We start from the raw sequence: 20,525 nt of genomic DNA, 5'->3' as shown, positions 1-20,525 counted from the left end.
CCAGCGAATGCAAAAGAAAAGAGACTTCTGCTAGCAGGGAAGCGCCCATTTAACAGTTAAGCTAACACGAGTAGCCCAATGACTTCAAAAAGTTATCAGTGAGCGATCATTTCAAACGGACATGGCTCAGAGGTAGCCTGAAATAAGTAATTATGTAGAAATCTAGCCGTCAAAATTTGAAAGTAATCGGAGCTGTTCTTGTTCGCTGTTTTCGATCTGCTAACATCAAAATATGCTAACGGGCGAGTGAACGAGCCCTAATTTGCATACATCTCCTGGACGTAACAATACCCGTTGATTACGCATGCGCGTATCAATGGGTAAAAAGCGCCAATAGGGCACTTTCGAAACTACCATAATATTGTCTGTTTGTCCCCCCAAATTTTGCATGAGCATTGTTTTTGTTTTCTCTTGGGACCATTGTAAGTCCCAAGAGAAACTGGAAATAATGCTTATGCCAAATTTGGAGGGACAAACAAAGAGTATTATGGTATATTAGAAAGTGACCTATTACTATAGTTTGACATCGAAACACGTGCATCGATGAAGACGGCATGTACATACATACATACGTTTATTGTAACTCCCAAATTGGGCTTTTCGGTTAAAATGTATAACTGCAATGTCTAAATATATATATAAATTGAAAAGAGAAAAAGGAATAATAAATAAACGTTACATTTCAAAGCTAGAATCAATTACAAAAGACCTCTGAATATAATTTACAAATTAACTGAACGCAAATGTCCTCCACTTAAAAGCTTCTGCGCTAAATGGCGCCTGAAGCAGTTTACACTGTCCGCAGCTTTCAAATCATTACAAATACTGTTCCAAAGTTTACATCCACGATGTGTAAACGAACATTGTCCATATGACAGGCGACATAAAGGGATGTGTAAAAGATTGCATGATCGCGTAGCCCTAGTATGAATATGAGAGCGAGGTACAAATAAATTAGCCAGATATTTTGGGACTAAATTATTAAGACATTTGTATACCATTACAGCATCTTTGAGAAGGAGTCTGTCCTTAACAGTGAGCCAGTTGAGGGATCTTATGCCTTCTGAGATGTGGTCATATTTCCTGAGACCTAACACGATACGCGCAGCAAAATTCTGTACTACCGGTAATTGGAGTTTCAAGCATGTTTGTTTGTGATGGATGCATGCACTTATCTGGCTAGCTGAATCTTGTAATCTCGCAACGGAATCGAACAAAGAAACTTCTGAATCATTGAGATAAGTCCTTATTAATTTAGGAAAGAAGATTTCACGGGATCAACTATTCATCGAGTTGTGAGTCGAGTTGAGTTTGAGTTGAGTTTGAGTTAAGATTGAGTTACAGTTATTGGCGTTTTTCTCACTTAAAAGTTACTGTAGTAAATATTCAGTACAAGTTACTTCGAAAACCGTTTTCTTGGCGTTGAAAGACCGTATTTGCATAGAACGTTGGATGGCTTTCCAATGATCAAAACAATCTTATGATTATTATACCTTTCACGGCATCATTCCCGTTCCTGCTGTCAAGTCTATCGACGCGTAAACACTTTCTTCTTAGAGGGATACATGGGATTTATTGTTGTGAGCCAGTCAAATCCGGCCCGGCCGCTAAACGATGAACCGTATTTGTTGTCCCACAACATTGGTCGATCATCACACGAACGAGGGAACGGTCAGTATAAAATGTAGACTGCAGACTGCTGATTGGGTATGAAATGCAGACTGAGGCCTGAATTGTCGCATCGTTTGATACGCGATATATTTTCAATAATGGGGTCACTACAGTTCGAAGACATAAACGTACGTTAGAAAAAACAACAAAAAGATCGTTAACCCAAACACTAAGCAAAGCAAAGCAAATTGTTTTCAGTGAACTTGTCCAAATAGCCTCATTCTCGAGAGTATCATATTTGCACATGGCGCTCTTGCTCCAGTCTCTCTCGTTAAACTTCGCCGTATGAGTTCCTGTAAATCATTTTCACTGTCACGCAACAAAAAAATAAAATCGAAATCGTTCAATGGAAAAAGCCAAAAATGCTGGATTGTCATAGGAGACAAATTCATAGATCACCTCTCCAATTCTCAGATCTGTGCGTTCATCAAAATACCTTGCTAATTTGATGACGTCACTGTGAAAGTCAGGGTGCTTTCGATTGGGAAATCCAGATTTAGATCTTCGGATTTCCAATCGAACGCTGAATCCGAAATCGTATTTTGCGACCGATTTTGTTAACTGAAATCCTTACCCGACATGTATTTCCAATAAGCAAAACTGCGACAAAATGCTGTTCCAGATATTTTAAGATCTAAATCCTAATGTCCCAATCGAAAGCACCCTCATTGTGTCATCATAACATCTGCGCGACCGATTTCGTAAAAATCGTATTTGGTATGCATGAATGAAAGCTTGAAACGAGAGAGGCCGCTGTGAAAAAAAGGAGGAATGGAAAAGATGTCCGACACATCGAGCCAAGAAAATGAAGCAGAACAGATTTTTTGGGGGAAGGCGATTGCGGTCACTACGGTAAGTTTAACGCATATTTTCTGAACGATTTATCAACAATGCAACAATTTAGGCCTCAGTCTGCGGTCTTACCTTGGATTTATTAGCAGAAATCACCGCCATGCTGAACTACGGCGAAAGATTGGAGCACATGCGAGCAAAGCAAATGTTCACTTGTCTTTAAAGATTTGTATCATATGACTGGGCAATCACCAGATGGCTTTAATTCGAATTCCCTTTAAGGTGAACCATGAAGCAGATTACTAAATTTTTATGCTTCAGATTAAAAAACAAATACAAATTCTCAATGGCAATATTTTTTTTGGAATTAAATAGACCTAGTAGCGCACTAGTAGTAGCAAATTTTCGCGGCAGCGAAAACAAGACCAACATTGCGTGACCTTGAAGGGGCTAGGTCACGCTATTTTAGGTAATCTTGTTTAATTTTGTTAATTATGAGCTTTAAACGTCAAATTGGCAGAGCAGGAGTCTTTCATTTGCAAAATCACGGCCACATAACAACTGAGAATGATTTTCCAGCTTTGTAAATGACATTTTGATATAGACTGATATAAATTTGAAAAAAGGTGGGCCGACGTTTTTCAAATTTACCCAGATTCAATCCATTTCATTCCTCTCCACTTTTGTCCATCCATGTCCCTTCTTGGCTTCCCTGTGTTTTGTTAGAGTTCTTCTACAGTTTTGAACAGTTACTTTGATATTTTAGTTAATTCTATGACCGTTCGATCAGTGCTGAAATTACCTAAAATTGCGTGACCTAGCCCCTTTAAGGGTCACTTGAAAATATATCAACAATTTAGACCTCGGTCTGCGTTTAAACCCAGTCTGCAGTCTGCGTCTTATACCTAGCCTGCATTTTATACCCAATTTGCAGTCTGCAGTCTGCATTTTATACTTGTTACAGCCCGTACTCGTTCTGGAAGAGTTACAAAGAAGCCCGAGAGACTGGACCTGTGAATAGTTATACTAACCCCACCCTAGTGTGTAGGACTTAGAGTGTCATGTGACTTTCGTTGTTGTTCCCGCTCTTGTTGTCGAAGGTTTTTGTACGTCAAGCATTTCGCTCGTATACATCCCCTTTGTAAATCGATGTGTAGCCGAGTCCAGTGGATTAAAGTTGTGTTACGCTTCAGTGTCTCGTCGTAATTCCTAACATGGTCCTTCACAGCCGGAGAAAAGGAGATATTTCAGCAGTAAATTTGTAATTCTTTGCATGGTCGTCAGTTGCAACCACATGGCCACCGGTTCCTCGAGCAAAATGGAAGACTTATCTCAACTCACAGTCGATCAAATTCGTGAAATGCTTGGAAAAAAAGGATTGCCGACTACTGGAAAGAGAAAAGTCTTACTGGAAAGGTTAGCGAACGCTCAGCGTGATTCGAAGTCAAATGTTATTGCACCAGAATTAAAGGAAGGTTCGAATTTCGCCGAAGCTTCGAAGGAACCTCTTCAAGTGAAAAGTGAAGTCGAAATTCAGGAGGTTAGTTCGATTAGACGTAAAGCCAGAGCCTTGCAAATGGATATGGATGCGTTGATTCAGGATATTTTGTATCTAAGTCAAAATGCAAGCAACAAAATCAAAGTGCAGTTGAGAATTGAAAGGCTAACTGCGTACCGTGAGAATTATCTTCAACTGAGAAATGAATTAATCGCGCTTGTTGCCGAGGATATGATGGAGGAGGAACTCCGAAGATGGGGAAAAATTCTGAGTGAAGTAGATAAAGCTGTGGATGCTGCTCATGAATTCCTAAATAAAGATTGCGATGTGGGAGATCACTCCTCGAAGGATATTGCATACAGTGACAGTCGTGTATCCTCAAATCTGAAATTACCGAGAATTGGGTTGTCATAGTTTAATGGCGATGTGTTGAAATTTCAAAACTTCTGGGATCAGTTTGAAGCTGCAGTGCATAACAATGTTGATTTACCAAATGTTCAGAAGTTTACTTATCTACGCTCGGTGCTAACTGGAAATGCCTTGAAAGCAATAGACGGATATGAAGTAACCGGAGCAAATTATGAAGCAGCTGTTGAATGCCTTAAACACAGGTATGGAAGAAAACGTATGATCATCTCATTTCTAGTGAAATCTGTCATCAAGATGGATGCTAAGTCAGTTGTTAATGCATCCTCCGTCAGAGATCTCTATGATACCTTTATGAACAGAACTAGAGCTTTAGAGGCTCTTGGAGAAGATCCAATGAGCCATGGATGTATTTTGTTACCCCTTTTTGAGACCAAGTTACCACCACAGTTATTGGAAAAATGGGAGTTGACACTTGCAGACACTCAAGAAGATGAAATAGGCCTTGAATTGTTCTTTAAATTTCTTAATCGACAAGGTGTGTCCAAAGAAGCAGGAGAAAGAAGTTCAAATGGGAACATCACCCCAGGCAATCACAGTTCTGATAAAGGTAAAGAAAACCGAAGAAAGTCTTCATCTCCCAAAATGGGTGGTGAGAATGAGATGTATACTGCTTCTGCACTACTTGGTGAAACACGCCCTCCAAAACAGCCAAATTGTAATTTCTGCAAGGCAGATCATGACTCACAAAATTGCCCAATGTTTAATGAAAAATCACTTGATGGTAGATGGAAACTAGTGCAAGAGAACAAACTGTGTTTCAATTGTTTAAAACCTAGCAACCACAAGCACTTCTCCAGAATTTGTCGCCATCCTAAGTGTTCTGTTGCGAATTGTGGTCACCGACATCACTGGTTATTGCATGGGCAGCAGTCAGTTGTTACACCTCGCCACCTAAGCAACACTAGTTTAAGTGGATTGGCTTCAACTAAGCCTGCATTACCTATGAGAGAAACACTCCTACAGACAGCATTGGCCAGGTTAATTGTTAAGGGTCAAGAAATGACAGTCCGTGTTTTACTAGATTCAGGGAGTCAACGTTCGTATATACGAAAGAACATTGCAGAGGCCCTTGACCTGCAAGGTCCCTCAGAGCTATTAAGTGTCACAACGCTAGGTGGGGAAACCAGCGAAACGAAGAGATTCCAAAGAGTGAAATTTACCCTTTCACCAATTAGGGGAGATTCAAAGGTGGAGATAGAGGCCCTTTCTATTTCCAAAATTTGTAATCCTCTCGGGCCAGTACAGATGGACTTCCATAAGAGCTCTCATCTTCAAGGCTTAACTCTTGCAAATAGTTATCCTCGTGGTTCAGTTCAAGTAGATGTTCTTATTGGTGCAGACCACTACTACTCATTTGTGACTGGGGTCTGTAAGAGAGGTAGTTCCAGTGAGTCACTTGTTGCTGTTGAATCTTGCCTCGGCTGGATTGTCACGGGACAAGTAAACCGCCAATCAAGGCAAACTTCATCCATGCTGACAGTTGTAGAAAACAGTGAATGTGCTGTTGCTGACTTCAATAGAGGATTGAACTTTGATGGACATAACTATGAGGTGCGACTACCATGGAAACGAGATCCTCCAAAGCTAGAAAGTAATTATGCACAAGCTTTGAGACGCCTGGAAAGTGTTGAAAGAAAGTTAAAGCAAGACCCTGTGAAAGCTAAGGCTTACAAAACAGCGATCAACGAATATGTAGAGAAAGGTTTTGCAGAGGAAGTACCTGATCAGAGTGATGACAATGGAACTGTGCGGTACTTACCGCATCATGCTGTATTTCGTGATGACAAAAGAACGACAAAATGCAGAATCGTATTTGATGCTTCCGCACGAGAAGGAGGTGATGCCTCCCTTAACGATTGTATTCTTCCTGGTCCTCCTTTACAGCCGAACCTTGCATCTGTACTGATTCGATTTAGAACACACAAAATTGGTCTCATAGCAGACATTGAAAAGATGTTTCTGCAAGTCAAACTAGCACCAGAGGACAGAGATGTTCACCGCTACCTGTGGAGAGATTTACAGCCTAACGAAGCACCAAAGGTGTACAGAATGCAGAGATTGACTTTCGGTGTGAACGCAAGTCCTTTCCTTGCAATTGCTACAGTCCATGCTCATGTAAACAAATACAAAGAAATGTCCCCGTATGCAGTAGAAGAAATTTTACAAAATATGTATGTCGATGACTGCCTGACAGGAGCCGATACAGTAGATTCAACTTTGAAGCTTCAACAAGAAATGTCAGAAATTATGATGACAGCGGCATTCAATTTGACCAAGTGGGCAAGTAACTCAGAGCTAGTAATGAATGCTATTGACCCAGCTAAAAGAGCCTCATCGCCATTCGTGGAGTTCAATTCGAGCGACCCCCTAAAAGCACTTGGCGTGTCATGGGACTTGAACTCTGACCACTTTAGATTCCTCGCACCGAGTGGAATCATCTCATCCCATGATCCAATGTCAAAGAGAAGTCTACTTAGTCTGGCATCGAAAATGTTTGACCCACTGGGACTGATATCACCCTTCACTGTTAGAGCCAAAATCCTTTTCCAAGAGTTGTGGTTGAAAGGCTTACAGTGGGATGACCCGCTAGATAGCAACACTAAAGCAAAGTGGTTAAGTTGGAAGTCCGAGTCGTTGCAGCTAAAAGATGTGACTATCCCTCGATGCTTCGGAAATGGTATTACGCAAGACTCTGTGGTAGAGGTGCATGGTTTTGGAGATGCTTACCCCAAGGCGTATGGAGCAGCAGTGTACATTCGAATAAGAGACAAGCAAGACAATGTATCCTCACAGCTGGTAATATCGAAGTCCAGAGTCGCGCCCATTAAGAAGGTGTCACTTCCAAGGCTGGAACTTTTAGCAGCAGTTGTAAATGCCAGGTTGCTAAAATTTGTTGTAGGGGCTTTGCCAATGAAGGTGGCTAGGGTTGTGTGTTGGTCAGATAGTATGGTGGCACTGCATTGGATAAAAGGGCAGAGTTCTTCCTGGAAGCCATTTGTTGCCAATCGTGTGGCTGAGGTACAGTCAACGTGGGATCCTGAGTGTTGGAGGTATTGTGAAAGTAAGGAGAATCCTGCAGACTTGTTGACGCGTGGGTTAAGCTGTAGTGATATGATTTCAAGCACTTTGTGGTGGAATGGACCCCAATGGATGTCTTCGCCTTGTGAACCACTACCCGCTCAACCTGAAAACGAAGCTGCTCCGGCCGAAGCTTGCGAGGAAAAAAGAACTATCCATGTGTATACAGCAGTCGTTGCAGAACCACTGATTGATATGTCACGCTGCGGGACATGGTTAAAGTTGATTCGAGTAACTGCTTATGTATTGAGAGCGGTCAAATTGTTTAAGACTAAGTCTAGGTCTTGTGAAAGGGAACTGTCGGCGGACGAGGTGAGGCAAGCCGAGATTAAATGTTGTATGTGGGTGCAGGAAGTGGTCTACAAAGAAGAATTCGAGAAACTGAAAGCTGGAGAGGAACTTCCCAGTAACAGCCGCCTCCTGAAACTGGACCCTTATTATGACAGAGATGATCAGGTATTAAGAGTTGGCGGGAGACTACAGTTTGCTGATCTTCCCGAACGGAGCAAGCATCAAATAATCTTGCCTCACGGACATCCTGAAGTTGCCAAGATGGTGCAAGATGTACATAAGAACATGTTGCATGCTGGTCCAGAAACGGTATTATCAACTTTAAGGCAGAAAGTTTGGCTAACTCAAGGAAGACGTGAGGTTAAACGTGTTATCAGAAGATGTGTAGCTTGCCAAAGACAACGGGTTGGACCTTGTGCCCAGAAAATGGGTCAGCTGCCAGAGGAGAGAATTTCCTGTTCACGAGCTTTCGCGCATGTTGGGACTGATTTTACGGGACCACTGTATGTGAAAGAGGGCTTAAACATTAAGAAAGCATATGTGTGTATTTTCACATGCGCATCATCTCGTATGGTTCACCTGGAACTTACACAAAGTTTGACGACTGATGAGTTCCTACGAGCTTTTAGTCGCATGACGAGTCGCAGAGGTCTTTGCCATACAGTGTGGTCACACAATGCACAAACCTTCAAGGCAGCAAGCAGGGAAATTCAGAAATTATACGATGAACCCACTACTGAAAGTCAAAGAATGTGGAGTACGCTGGATCAAGATCAAATCAAGTCAGAGTTCTCATCACGAGGGATCAAGTGGAAATTCATCACAGAGCGTTCCCCATGGAGAGGTGGATGGTGGAAACGATTTTGCAGAATGATAAAAGAACCACTGCGCAAGGTCCTTGGAAGGGCACTTCTCACCTTTTCTGAGCTAAACACGTTGCTGGTCAGAATCGAAGGTATCATTAACTCGCGGCCGTTGACCGCAGTAAGTGATGATTGCAGAGACCCGTTACCTATTACATCTGCTCATCTTGCAATTGGTAGGCCAATTAACCAGTTACCGGAAAGGAAAGAAAGTAGCTTAGAGGAGACCAGTAAGAAGACTGTCGAAAGGTATCTCTACCTGCAGAGACTACTCAATCACTACTGGAAGCGTTGGAAACAAGAGTACCTACATCTCTTATCGGTAAGAAACAAGTGGCATAAAGAGATCCCTTCTATTCGAGTAGGCGACATTGTACTTATTTCTGACGACAATGTGCCGCGCACCAAATGGCCGTTGGCTAAAGTTGAAAGGGTTTATCCAGGTAACGACGGGCTTGTACGGACCGCTACAGTTAGAGCGCATAACAGTTTCTACAACAGACCCGTTCAACGTTTACACAAGTTAGAGATTGAGTCAGCAGCTTCACAAGTAAGCCCGGAAGCAGAGGATCCAGTCTATGGTGGGGAGAAGCCACAAACGAACACTGTTCATGCTGCAAGTATACCTGTTTCCAAGCCTAATTTGAGCGTTGTCCTCCCCGAAGGAGGACAAGGTGGGGAGAATGTTACAGCCCGTACTCGTTCTGGAAGAGTTACAAAGAAGCCCGAGAGACTGGACCTGTGAATAGTTATACTAACCCCACCCTAGTGTGTAGGACTTAGAGTGTCATGTGACTTTCGTTGTTGTTCCCGCTCTTGTTATCGAAGGTTTTTGTACGTCTAGCATTTCGCTCGTATACATCCCCTTTGTAAATCGATGTGTAGCCGAGTCCAGTGGATTAAAGTTGTGTTACGCTTCAGTGTCTCGTCGTAATTCCTAACAATACTGCCCGAAAGAGGAAAACATCCGACAAAGTGAGCCCGCAATACGCTTTTTGCTCATAACCGCTGTAATTATAAAAATATTAGTGCACCAACCCGATTGTCCCCTTACAATGTTGACAGAGCATTTGTTTGTAACGCAAAAAACGAGTGAAAATGTTTGACCTAGATCACACATGCCGGAAAACCATTTCACTGCAAATTTGAGAGAGGCAAGATGTAGAAAATAATATTTGCTTGTTTCGCCTGGCCTTGATGGGATTATATTTTTCGATAAAGTGCTATTAAGTCACAATTGGTTACTCTAAATTACGAAATTAAATCCATGTTAATCCCTCAGTTCGGTCCGCTATGATCGACGTTTGGTTGCCTAGCTACAATCCCAGCCAAAAGATAGTGACATCAACCCATGTACAACCATTCCCCCCTTCCCCCTCCTCCCCCCGGCCCGGTGTTGCATTGTAGCCTGGCCTTTCCTTCAGCAATGTGGTCCGCTTGGTATAATCTTCTGAAGGGACTACTGATTGGTGAGGACACATAACAGCAAAACAGACAGTACTCAAATTGAAGGAGTCCAAATGCTGAAACTGGTAAACAAGAATACTGCCGAGCATAAAATTTCAGGATTGTTTTGATCAGTTGAAAACCACTTCGCAATACAGCTGTGAATGTCAAGGAAACGGTGTTTCATGGTCTTCCCGGTGACTTCTGCTTAATATTTATTACTTTTAAGTGCCGTGCTCCGCCTAGCTCGAGCCGTACTGGGGAATATTGGCCCTCGGTCGTTTTTGTACGGACATCGCTGCGCTCGGTCCGTACTGCCACGACCTCGGGCCAATATTCCCCAGTACGGCCCTCGCGCTCGGTTAGTAAGAAGTTAGTCTCGTTTAAAAGCTAACGGGCAGGTGCCAAAAATTCACTGTTTGGCTTATTATAATCGTTCAGATTGCTTTATCCGTGTGACACTTCATAACCCAATAAGATAAGCTTTGGCCTTAAATGACCTGGACAATGTGTTCTATTCATTTTTAGAGCAGATCAGCATGACAGAAGTTTTTATTTTTATTTTCAACTTTTAAATATTACTCGTTTTCGACTTTGTATTGTCACATTAAAAAAAATAGAGGTGATTAAAAATTTATGAACCGTGAAAGAAACTTGATTAGCTTTTTTTTCAGCGTTAGTTGAATCTATCTTCACCAAGCTAAAACAAAAACACTAATAACAATTAATGTTTGGATAAGTTATTTGTGCTTCGAATTCAGTGCCTGAATCGAAAACGTCTTTGCCCAAACACCGGAGAACAAGTGAGACAAATTGGAAATTACGCAGCGGAGCCCGGTTAACCAGTACAGCAATAACGGACTCAAAACGTGTGACGGAGTTATTATATAGCTCGAAATGAAATGATACCATGTACATATCATTGCCCTGATAATATTTTTTTTCCCCTTGAATTTAATTTGCAACTATCGGTAATTCACTTGAAATTTCATTTTTTGTTTTTTCCAATGTTGAAACGAGTATCAGGGATCAGGTAGCGGAATAATGAATTAATAATAAGTAAGGAATATTAAGAGTTCGAACCTTTGGAATAAAGAGTTTTACGGTTCCCGTTAAAGCATAACGAATTCGGAAAAGTGAATATCGACCAAAATTTCAAAAACGAATGAATAACTCGGGGAAAAAAAGGGAGGAATATTCTGAGATCCAATTACTTTACTTCCACCCCCGACGAGAAGCCCAAAATTATAAACCTAAAACAAGATATTTGGCGTCAAAACTAATGGAAAATGTCTATTGGTCTAAATTAAGATGATACCTACCTTTCGGTGATCTAAAATCCTCGAGACTTTCGTTCAACGAACCCTCGTCATCAAATAACAAATTGCATGAGCTCGATGGAAAATCGTTTGCTTTTATTGGCAATCAATATCTAGTGTAGATCCGCGGTTCGTAAATTATTAAATATTTACTTTGACCTTCCGGCGTTTACGCATTAGTAATATAGTTTTACATGAAAAAATTCTTCATTCTGATTGGCTAAGAGAAATGTAGGTTCGGGCAACAGTGCAGGAAAGAGGCAATTCAGTGAAAAAAAGACATTTTGATCTAATTGGTCAATGACTAAGAAAGCCACAGATAGCCAATCAAATGCTAGCCTTGGATGGCATAACTACTGAACGAATTAATGATAGATGAAATGAATCATATACTGGACGGCGGATGTGAAATGAAGTGAAGCTATGATCCTCGCAGTTATGAACGCAATTTTTGCAATTGCGTAGAGAAACCTGTAAAATCCAGGACTTCAACAAAGTTTGAACCCGTGACCTCGCAATGCCGGTGTGACGCTGTAACCAACTGAGCCATGAAGCCACTGACGTTGAGTGCTGGTCATTTGTTGGTTCCAATGTTCCCGTGATGAATGAAGCAATGAACGAAATGAAAAATGAAATGAATCATATATTCAAATACGGATATGAAGTCAAGTGAAGCTATGATCCTTGCAGTTAAGATTGTTCAGGCTTCTCTACGCAATTGCTAAAATTCTAGCCTCACTTTATTTAATATCCGTATTTAGCTTTAAAACAAATTGAAATCCATATAACTTTAGGTGAGTTCCACACTTATAAATCCAGAATAGTGCTCAACAATAATGGAGCGGTAATAGCAATGTTTTTCTACTCAATATAGTTTCATAGGGACTTTAATACAGGTCTGTTTCGTAGACCAACAAGGAGTTGGACCACTCATCAGTTAAATTCCATGTACACTGTACCATCGCTGGGGTTTATATACATCAGTAGCGTGATCGTTACAAGATTCAGACTTGAAAAACAATAGTAAAAAAGCATTTATAAATTTAGGATTGGTTGTTGAGGATGCGATTGAACCTAAGGAGAAAATTTCGCTTGTGCCTGCAAGTCGATACGAGTTCATTACGTTTGTTGAGCGTTGCCATATCCGGTTTATATACAATATAGAATTTCTCGGTACTACATAGATTACATCGTTTAGTAAGGTTGCTATAAGATTTGGCCTTGGCTAGAATTTTCCAGGAGATTGCGAAGTCTTTCTTTTGATCTTTTAGCTGCCATAGATGTTTGCTCAGTTCGGTGTCATTCTTTTTACTTTCGTTTTTGAATGACATTTGGTGGTTTCGCCATCTCGTCTTGAACTCAGTGGCGGTGAGGCCGACGTACGTCTCTGTGCTTTCGGCGGTCGTGATGGTGGCTTGATACACTACTTCCTTGACTAAGCATTGTCCTTTCAAAGGGCATTTGTCTAGTGCTCTGCAGTTGCAGAGTTTGGTGGGTGTTTGTTGTGGAGGTGGCATGTTCTGGCTTAGGATGGTTTTGCTGTGTCCATCGATGATCTGTTTTATGTTTGGTGAACAACTATAACTTAGCTTAAGATTGTTTTTGTTAAACAGTTTTCTTAATTTATGGTTCGGTGGGAAGCACCTCTCAATCAAATTTCGAAATTCTCTTCCTATGTTGGTTTGAACATTTTTACTAAATGGTGGGTTGAACCAAATTATGTTTCTCTGCCTCTTTCGCTTAGCATTAATCGAGCAAACCCCACAAAAAATCGAAAAAATCAAAAAAGAAATATGCAAAGTGTTCGCCAAAAACAACCTACGCATTACTGTTGAGGCCAACAAAAAGGTCGTAAATTTCCTTGACGTAACATTAGACTTAACCACTGAGAAGTACAAGCCATATTCGAAGCCTGCAACCACTCCGCTCTATGTCCACAGCAAATCTAACCATCCCCCTTGCATAATAAAGAACATCCCTGAGGCAATTAACAAAAGATTATCTGAAATCTCATCAGACGAGGAAGCCTTCAAAGAGGCAGCATCGCCCTACCAAGAAGCATTGCAGAAAAGCGGTTATTCATACACCCTCAAATTCACCCCAACACAGCAGTCACCAGAATCCACCACTTACAAGAGAAAGAGGCAAAGAAACATAATTTGGTTCAACCCACCATTTAGTAAAGTGAGCCCACAAAATATGAAAGTATCAAGTAAGGATTCGGTCGCTAAGTAACCGCCGCGCATGCTCATCACAGTTAGTTTCGACTCATGGCAGAGGTCTCTTTTCCCGTACTCGTCAATCCAGCGAATGCAAAAGAAAAGAAACCTCTGCTAGCAGGGAAGCGCCCATTTAACAGTTAAGCTAACACGAGTAGCCCAATGACTTCAAAAACTTATCAGTGAGCGATCATTTCAAACGGACATGGCTCAGAGGTAGCCTGAAATAGGTAATTATGTAGAAATCTAGCCGTCCAAATTTGAAAGTAATCGGAGCTGTTCTTGTTCGCTGTTTTCGATCTGCTAACATCAAAATATGCTAACGGGCGAGTAAACGAGCCCTAATTTGCATACATCTCCTGGACATAACAATACCCGTACGTTGATTACCCATGCGCGTATCAATGGGTAAAAAGCGCCAATAGGGCACTTTCGAAACTACCATAATATTCTTTGTTTGTCCCCCCAAATTTTGCATGAGCATTGTTTTTGTTTTCTCTTGGGACCATTGTAAGTCCCAAGAGAAACTGGAAATAATGCTTATGCCAAATTTGGAGGGACAAACAAAGAGTATTATGGTATATTAGAAAGTGACCTATTACTATAGTTTGACATCGAAACACGTGCATCGATTAAGACGGCATGTACATACATACATACGTTTATTGTAACTCCCAAATTGGGCTTTTCGGTTAAAATGTATAACTACAATGTCCAAAAATATATATGAATTGAAAAGAGAAAAAGGAATAATAAATAAATGTTACATTTCAAAGCTAGAATCAATTACAAAAGACCTCTGAATATAATTTACAAATTAACTGAACGCAAATGTCCTCCACTTAAAAGCTTCTGCGCTAAATAGCGCCTGAAGCAGTTTACACTGTCCGCAGCTTTCAAATCATTACAAATACTGTTCCAAAGTTTACATCCACGATATGTAAACGAACATTGTCCATATGACAGGCGACATAAAGGGATGTGTAAAAGATTACATGATCGCGTAGCCCTAGTATGAATATGAGAGCGAGGTACAAATATATTAGCCAGATATTTTGGGACTAAATTATTAAGACATTTGTATACCATTACAGCATCGTTGAGCAGGAGTCTGTCCTTAACAGTGAGCCAGTTGAGGGATCTTATGCCTTCTGAGATGTGGTCATATTTCCTGAGACCTAACACGATACGCGCAGCAAAATTCTGTACTACCGGTAATTGGAGTTTCAAGCATGTTTGTTTGTGATGGATGCATGCACTGATCTGGTTGGCTGAATCTTAAAAGTTACTGTAGTAAATATTCAGTACAAGTTACTTCGAAAACCGTTTTCTTGGCGTTGAAAGACCGTATTTGCATAGAACGTTGGATGGCTTTCCAATGATCAAAACAATCTTATGATTTTTATACCTTTCACGGCATCATTCCCGTTCCTGCTGTCAAGTCTATCGACGCGTAAACAATTTCTTCTTAGAGGGATACATGGGATTTATTGTTGTGAGCCAGTCAAATCCGGCCCGTCCGCTAAACGATGAACCGTATTTGTTGTCCCACATCATTGGTCGATCATCACACGAACGAGGGAACGGTCAGTATAAAATGTAGACTGCAGACTGCTGATTGGGTATGAAATGCAGACTGAGGCCTGAATTGTCGCATCGTTTGATACGCGATATATTTTCAATAATGGGGTCACTACAGTTCGAAGACATAAACGTACCTTAGAAAAAACAACAAAAAGATCGTTAACGCAAACACTAAGCAAAGCAAAGCAAATTGTTTTCAGTGAACTTGTCCAAGTAGCCTCATTCTCGGGAGTATCATATTTGCATATGGCGCTCTTGCTCCAGTCTCTCTCGTTAAACTTCGCCGTATGAGTTCCTGTAAATCATTTTTCACTGTCACGCAACAAAAAAATAAAATCGAAATCGTTCAATGGAAAAAGCCAAAAAATGCTGGATTGTCATAGGAGACAAATTCATAGATCACCTCTCCAATTCTCAGACCTGTGCGTTCATCAAAATACCTTGCTAATTTGATGACGTCACTGTGAAAGTCAGGGTGCTTTCTATTGGGAAATCCAGATTTAGATCTTAAAATTCAGATCTTCGGATTTCCAATCGAACGCTGAATCCGAAATCGTATTTTGCGACCGATTTTGTTAACTGAAATCCTTACCCGACATGTATTTCCAATAAGTGAAACTGCGACAAAATGCTGTCCCAGATATTTTAAGATCTAAATCCGAATGTCCCAATCGAAAGCACCCTCATTGTGTCATCATAACATCTGCGCGACCGATTTCGTAAAAATCGTATTTGGTATGCATGAATGAAAGCTTGAAACGAGAGAGGCCGCTGTGAAAAAAAGGAAAAATGGAAAAGATGTCCGACACATCGAGCCAAGAAAATGAAGCAGAACAGATTTTTTGGGGGAAGGCGATTGCGGTCACTACGGTAAGTTTAAACGCATATTTTCTGAACGATTTATGAACAATTCAACAATTTAGGCCTCAGTCTGCAGTCTTACCTTGGATTTATTAGCAGAAATCACCGCCATGCTGAACTACGGCGAAAGATTGGAGCACATGCGAGCAAAGCAAATGTTCACTTGTCTTTAAAGATTTGTATCATATGACTGGGCAATCACCAGATGGCTTTAATTCGAATTCCCTTTAAGGTGAACCATGAAGCAGATCACTAAATTTTTATGCTTCAGATTAAAGAACAAATACAAATTCTCAATGGCAATATTTTTTTGGGAATTAAATAGACCTAGTAGCGCACTAGTAGTAGCAAATTTTCGCGGCAGCGAAAACAAGACCAACATTGCGTGACCTTGAAGGGGCTAGGTCACGCTATTTTAGGTAATCTTGTTTAATTTTGTTAATTATGAGCTTTAAACGTCAAATTGGCAGAGCAGGAGTCTTTCATTTGCAAAATCACGGCCACATAACAACTGAGAATGATTTTCCAGCTTTGTAAATGACATTTTGATATAGACTGATATAAATTTGAAAAAAGGTGGGCCGACGTTTTTCAAATTTACTCAGATTCAATCCATTTCAATCCTCTCCACTTTTGTCCATCCATGTCCCTTCTTGGCTTCCCTGTGTTTTGTTAGAGTTCCTCTACAGTTTTGAACAGTTATTTTGATATTTTAGTTAATTCTATGACCGTTCGATCAGTGCTGAAATTACCTCAAATTGCGTGACCTAGCCCCTTTAAGGGTCACTTGAAAATATATCAACAATTTAGACCTCGGTCTGCGTTTAAACCCAGTCTGCAGTCTGCGTCTTATACCTAGCCTGCATTTTATACCCAATTTTATACTGACCGAAAGAGGAAAACATCCGACAAAGTGAGCCCGCAATACGCTTTTTGCTCATAACCGCTGTAATTATAAAAATATTAGTGCACCAACCCGATTGTCCCCTTACAATGTTGACAGTTAAACGAGCAGAGCATTTGTTTGTAACGCAAAAAACGAGTGAAAATGTTTGACCTAGATCACACATGCCGGAAAACCATTTCACTGCAAATTTGAGAGAGGCAAGATGTAGAAAATAATATTTGCTTGTTTCGCCTGGCCTTGATGGGATTATATTTTTCGATAAAGTGCTATTAAGTCACAATTGGTTACTCTAAATTACGAAATTAAATCCATGCTAATCCCTCAGTTCGGTCCGCTATGATCGACGTTTGGTTGCCTAGCTACAATCCCAGCCAAAAGATAGTGACATCAACCCATATACACCCATTCCCCCCTTCCCCCTCAACCCCCCGGCCTGGTGTTTCATTGTAGCCTGGCCTTTCCTTCAGCAATGTGGTCCGCTTGGTATAATCTTCTGAAGGGACTACTGATTGGTGAGAACACATAACAGCAAAACAGACAGTAGTCAAATTGAAGGAGTCCAAATGCTGAAACTGGTAAACAAGAATACTGCCGAGCATAAAATTTCAGGATTGTTTTGATCAGTTGAAAACCACTTCGCAATACAGCTGTGAATGTCAAGGAAACGGTGTTTCATGGTCTTCCCGGTGACTTCTGCTTAATATTTATTACTTTTAAGTGCCGTGCTCCGCCTAGCTCGAGCCGTACTGGGGAATATTGGCCCTCGGTCGTTTTTGTACGGACATCGCTGCGCTCGGTCCGTACTGCCACGACCTCGGGCCAATATTCCCCAGTAGGACCCTCGCGCTCGGTTAGTAAGAAGTTAGTCTCGTTTAAAAGCTAACGGGCAGGTGCCAAAAATTCACTGTTTGGCTTATTATAATCGTTCAGATTGCTTTATCCGTGTGACACTTCATAACCCAATAAGATAAGCTTTGGCCTTAAATGACCTGGACAATGTGTTCTATTCATTTTTAGAGCAGATCAGCATGACAGAAGTTTTTATTTTTATTTTCAACTTTTAAATATTACTCGTTTTCGACTTTGTATTGTCACATTAAAAAAAATAGAGGTGATTAAAAATTTATGAACCGTGAAAGAAACTTGATTAGCTTTTTTTTCAGCGTTAGTTGAATCTATCTTCACCAAGCTAAAACAAAAACACTAATAACAATTTTTGTTTGGACAAGTTATTTGTGCTTCGAATTCAGTGCCTGAATCGAAAACGTCTTTGCCCAAACACCGGAGAACAAGTGAGACAAATTGGAAATTACGCAGCGGAGCCCGGTTAACCAGTGCAGCAATAACGGACTCAAAACGTGTGACGGAGTTATTATATAGCTCGAAATGAAATGATACCATGTACATATCATTGCCCTGATAATATATTTTTTTTCCTTGAATTTAATTTGCAACTATCGGTAATTCACTTGAAATTTCATTTTTTGTTTTTTCCAATGTGGAAACGAGTATCAGGGATCAGGTAGCGGAATAATGAATTAATAATAATTAAGGAATATTAATTAGCGTTCGAACCTTTTGGAATAAAGAGTTTTGCGGTTCCCGTTAAAGCATAACGAATTCGGAAAAGTGAATATCGACCAAAATTTCAAAAACGAATGAATAACTCGGGGAAAAAAAGGGAGGAATATTCTGAGATCCAATTATTCCACTTCCACCCCCGACGAGAAGCCCAAAATTATAAACCTAAAACAAGATATTTGGCGTCAAAACTAATGGAAAATGTCTATTGGTCTAAATGAAGATGATACCTACCTTTCGGTGGTCTAAAATCCTCGAGACTTTTGTTCAACGAACCCTCGTCATCAAATAACAAATTGCATGAGCTCGATGGAAAATCGTTTGCTTTTATTGGCAATCAATATCTAGTGTAGATCCGCGGTTCGTAAATTATTAAATATTTACTTTGACGTTCCGGCGTTTACGCATTAGTAATATAGTTTAACATGAAAAAATTCTTCATTCTGATTGGCTAAGAGAAATGTAGGTTCGGGCAACAGTGCAGGAAAGAGGCAATTCAGTGAAAAAAAGACATTTTGATCTAATTGGTCAATGACTAAGAAAGCCACAGAGAGCCAATCAAATGCTAGCCTTGGATGGCATAACTACTGAACGAATTAATGATAGATGAAATGAATCATATACTGGACGGCGGATGTGAAATGAAGTGAAGCTATGATCCTCGCAGTTATGAATGCAATTTTTGCAATTGCGTAGAGAAAGCTGTAAAAACCAGGACTTCAACATAGTTTGAACCCGTGACCTCGCAATGCCGGTGTGACGCTGTAACCAACTGAGCCATGAAGCCACTGACGTTGAGTGCTGGTCATTTGTGGGTTCCAATGTTCCCGTGATGAATGAAGCAATGAACGAAATGAAAAATGAAATGAATGATATATTCAAATACGGATATGAAATCAAGTGAAGCTATGATCCTTGCAGTTAGGATTGTTCAGGCTTCTCTACGCAGTTGATAAAATTCTAGCCTCACTTTATTTAATATCCGTATTTAGCTGTAAAACAAATTGAAATCCACTCACCGCAAAAATAATATGTATATATATATACACCCGTTTTCAAAAACGTTGCAATTTCAAAGTATATATGATATATATATGCCTTTTGTTTTCTCATCAGAAAGGTGAGACACGAACCATGTGTATTTCACGCTGAAGGAACAATGCGTTTTTCTTCTAACAAAAATAATGTTAAAAATTTGACGAGGCAAGTTCAAAGGAAAAGCAACTTGTATTTCCTGTACGGAAGCAGTCCTTCTCAATGCAGCTCCATATAGCTTGGATCTTCGTTGGCGTATAATAGAGCTGCACTTTGTAGAGAACATAGCGTAGGTCCATAGCGCGCCATTTAAGGATATCAATCTCTCAAAAATAGGAAAGCCAGATTGCACCTTGTTAACAAGAGCACAGCTTCTTGTGCTATTGGAATACGTATTAAACGATCCCACAAGCTATTTAAGGGGAATGGAACAGTATTTAATTGATTCAACTGGGAGCTCTTTAATTTACTGTTGGGGTCGTTCATCACGCGAACTAATATTTTACGGGTAGCCATCACAAAGAGGTGTGGTCTGTAAACCCGCCAACAAAACAACCTCCGACTCATCCAAAATGTTTGACTCATTTAAGTAATTTAAGCCCATGTACACGGGGATCATGCCAGCAAGGCCGAAATCGAGAAGAATTAAAAGCAAAACAATGAGTAAAGTGCTACTCATGCTTCCTCGCTATTGCATCAGGAGGCTGACAATAACTCGTGGCTTTGTCGAGATAACAAGAAATCGCAAGCAATAAGTGTTTTGGGGTAGACTTTCATATACTGGACTAAAATGGTGGAGGACAAAAGAATTATTGTTATTCCGATTAGGCCTTGCTAATTAGCTATTATTATGTTCACTGTGTTCTTTTGTTTTATGGACATTAATTATTTCGGATCCGGTATATGAAAGACCAGAACAAAGTGAATTGCGAAGACAATATTCCCAACAAA

The 20,525-nt window shown here is 40.5% G+C and overlaps 2 protein-coding genes across 4 annotated transcripts in view; one reads left to right on the top strand and one right to left on the bottom strand.

Annotated features, from left to right (window-relative positions):
• The window catches only part of LOC138013425 (uromodulin-like), a 29,283-nt gene extending 10,432 nt beyond the window's left edge, over positions 1 to 18,851 (bottom strand). The window contains exon 1 of one of the 3 annotated variants that reach the window (XM_068860510.1): positions 18,774 to 18,851. The gene's annotated coding sequence lies outside the window, so the exon portion shown is untranslated. Of the gene's footprint in view, positions 1 to 1,493; positions 1,629 to 11,390; positions 11,773 to 18,773 lie in introns of those variants that run through there. The other 2 variants (XM_068860509.1, XM_068860511.1) reach the window with 2 other exon arrangements.
• LOC137968869 (uncharacterized) lies at positions 3,758 to 9,367 on the top strand. The gene is made up of 2 exons (XM_068815341.1): positions 3,758 to 4,333; positions 4,376 to 9,367. Exons 1-2 carry the CDS (start codon positions 3,758 to 3,760, stop codon positions 9,365 to 9,367), a joined length of 5,568 nt encoding a protein of 1,855 aa, XP_068671442.1.
• Positions 18,852 to 20,525: the final 1,674 nt, after the last annotated feature.

The sequence above is a fragment of the Montipora foliosa genome, chromosome 8 (genome assembly GCF_036669935.1).
Source record: "Montipora foliosa isolate CH-2021 chromosome 8, ASM3666993v2, whole genome shotgun sequence".
Taxonomy (NCBI): Eukaryota; Metazoa; Cnidaria; class Anthozoa; order Scleractinia; family Acroporidae; genus Montipora; species Montipora foliosa.
This window is presented reverse-complemented; position numbering and strand designations above follow the sequence as displayed.

What these genes read in the sequence shown, in the direction of transcription:
- LOC137968869 (XM_068815341.1), top strand. Translation starts at nt 3,758, where the DNA reads ATGGCCACCGGTTCCTCGAGCAAAATGGAAGACTTATCTCAACTCACA. An exon ending in TTGCATACAGTGACAGTCGT is followed by an intron (nt 4,334 to 4,375) that starts GTATCCTCAAAT and finishes GGGTTGTCATAG; the next exon opens with TTTAATGGCGATGTGTTGAA.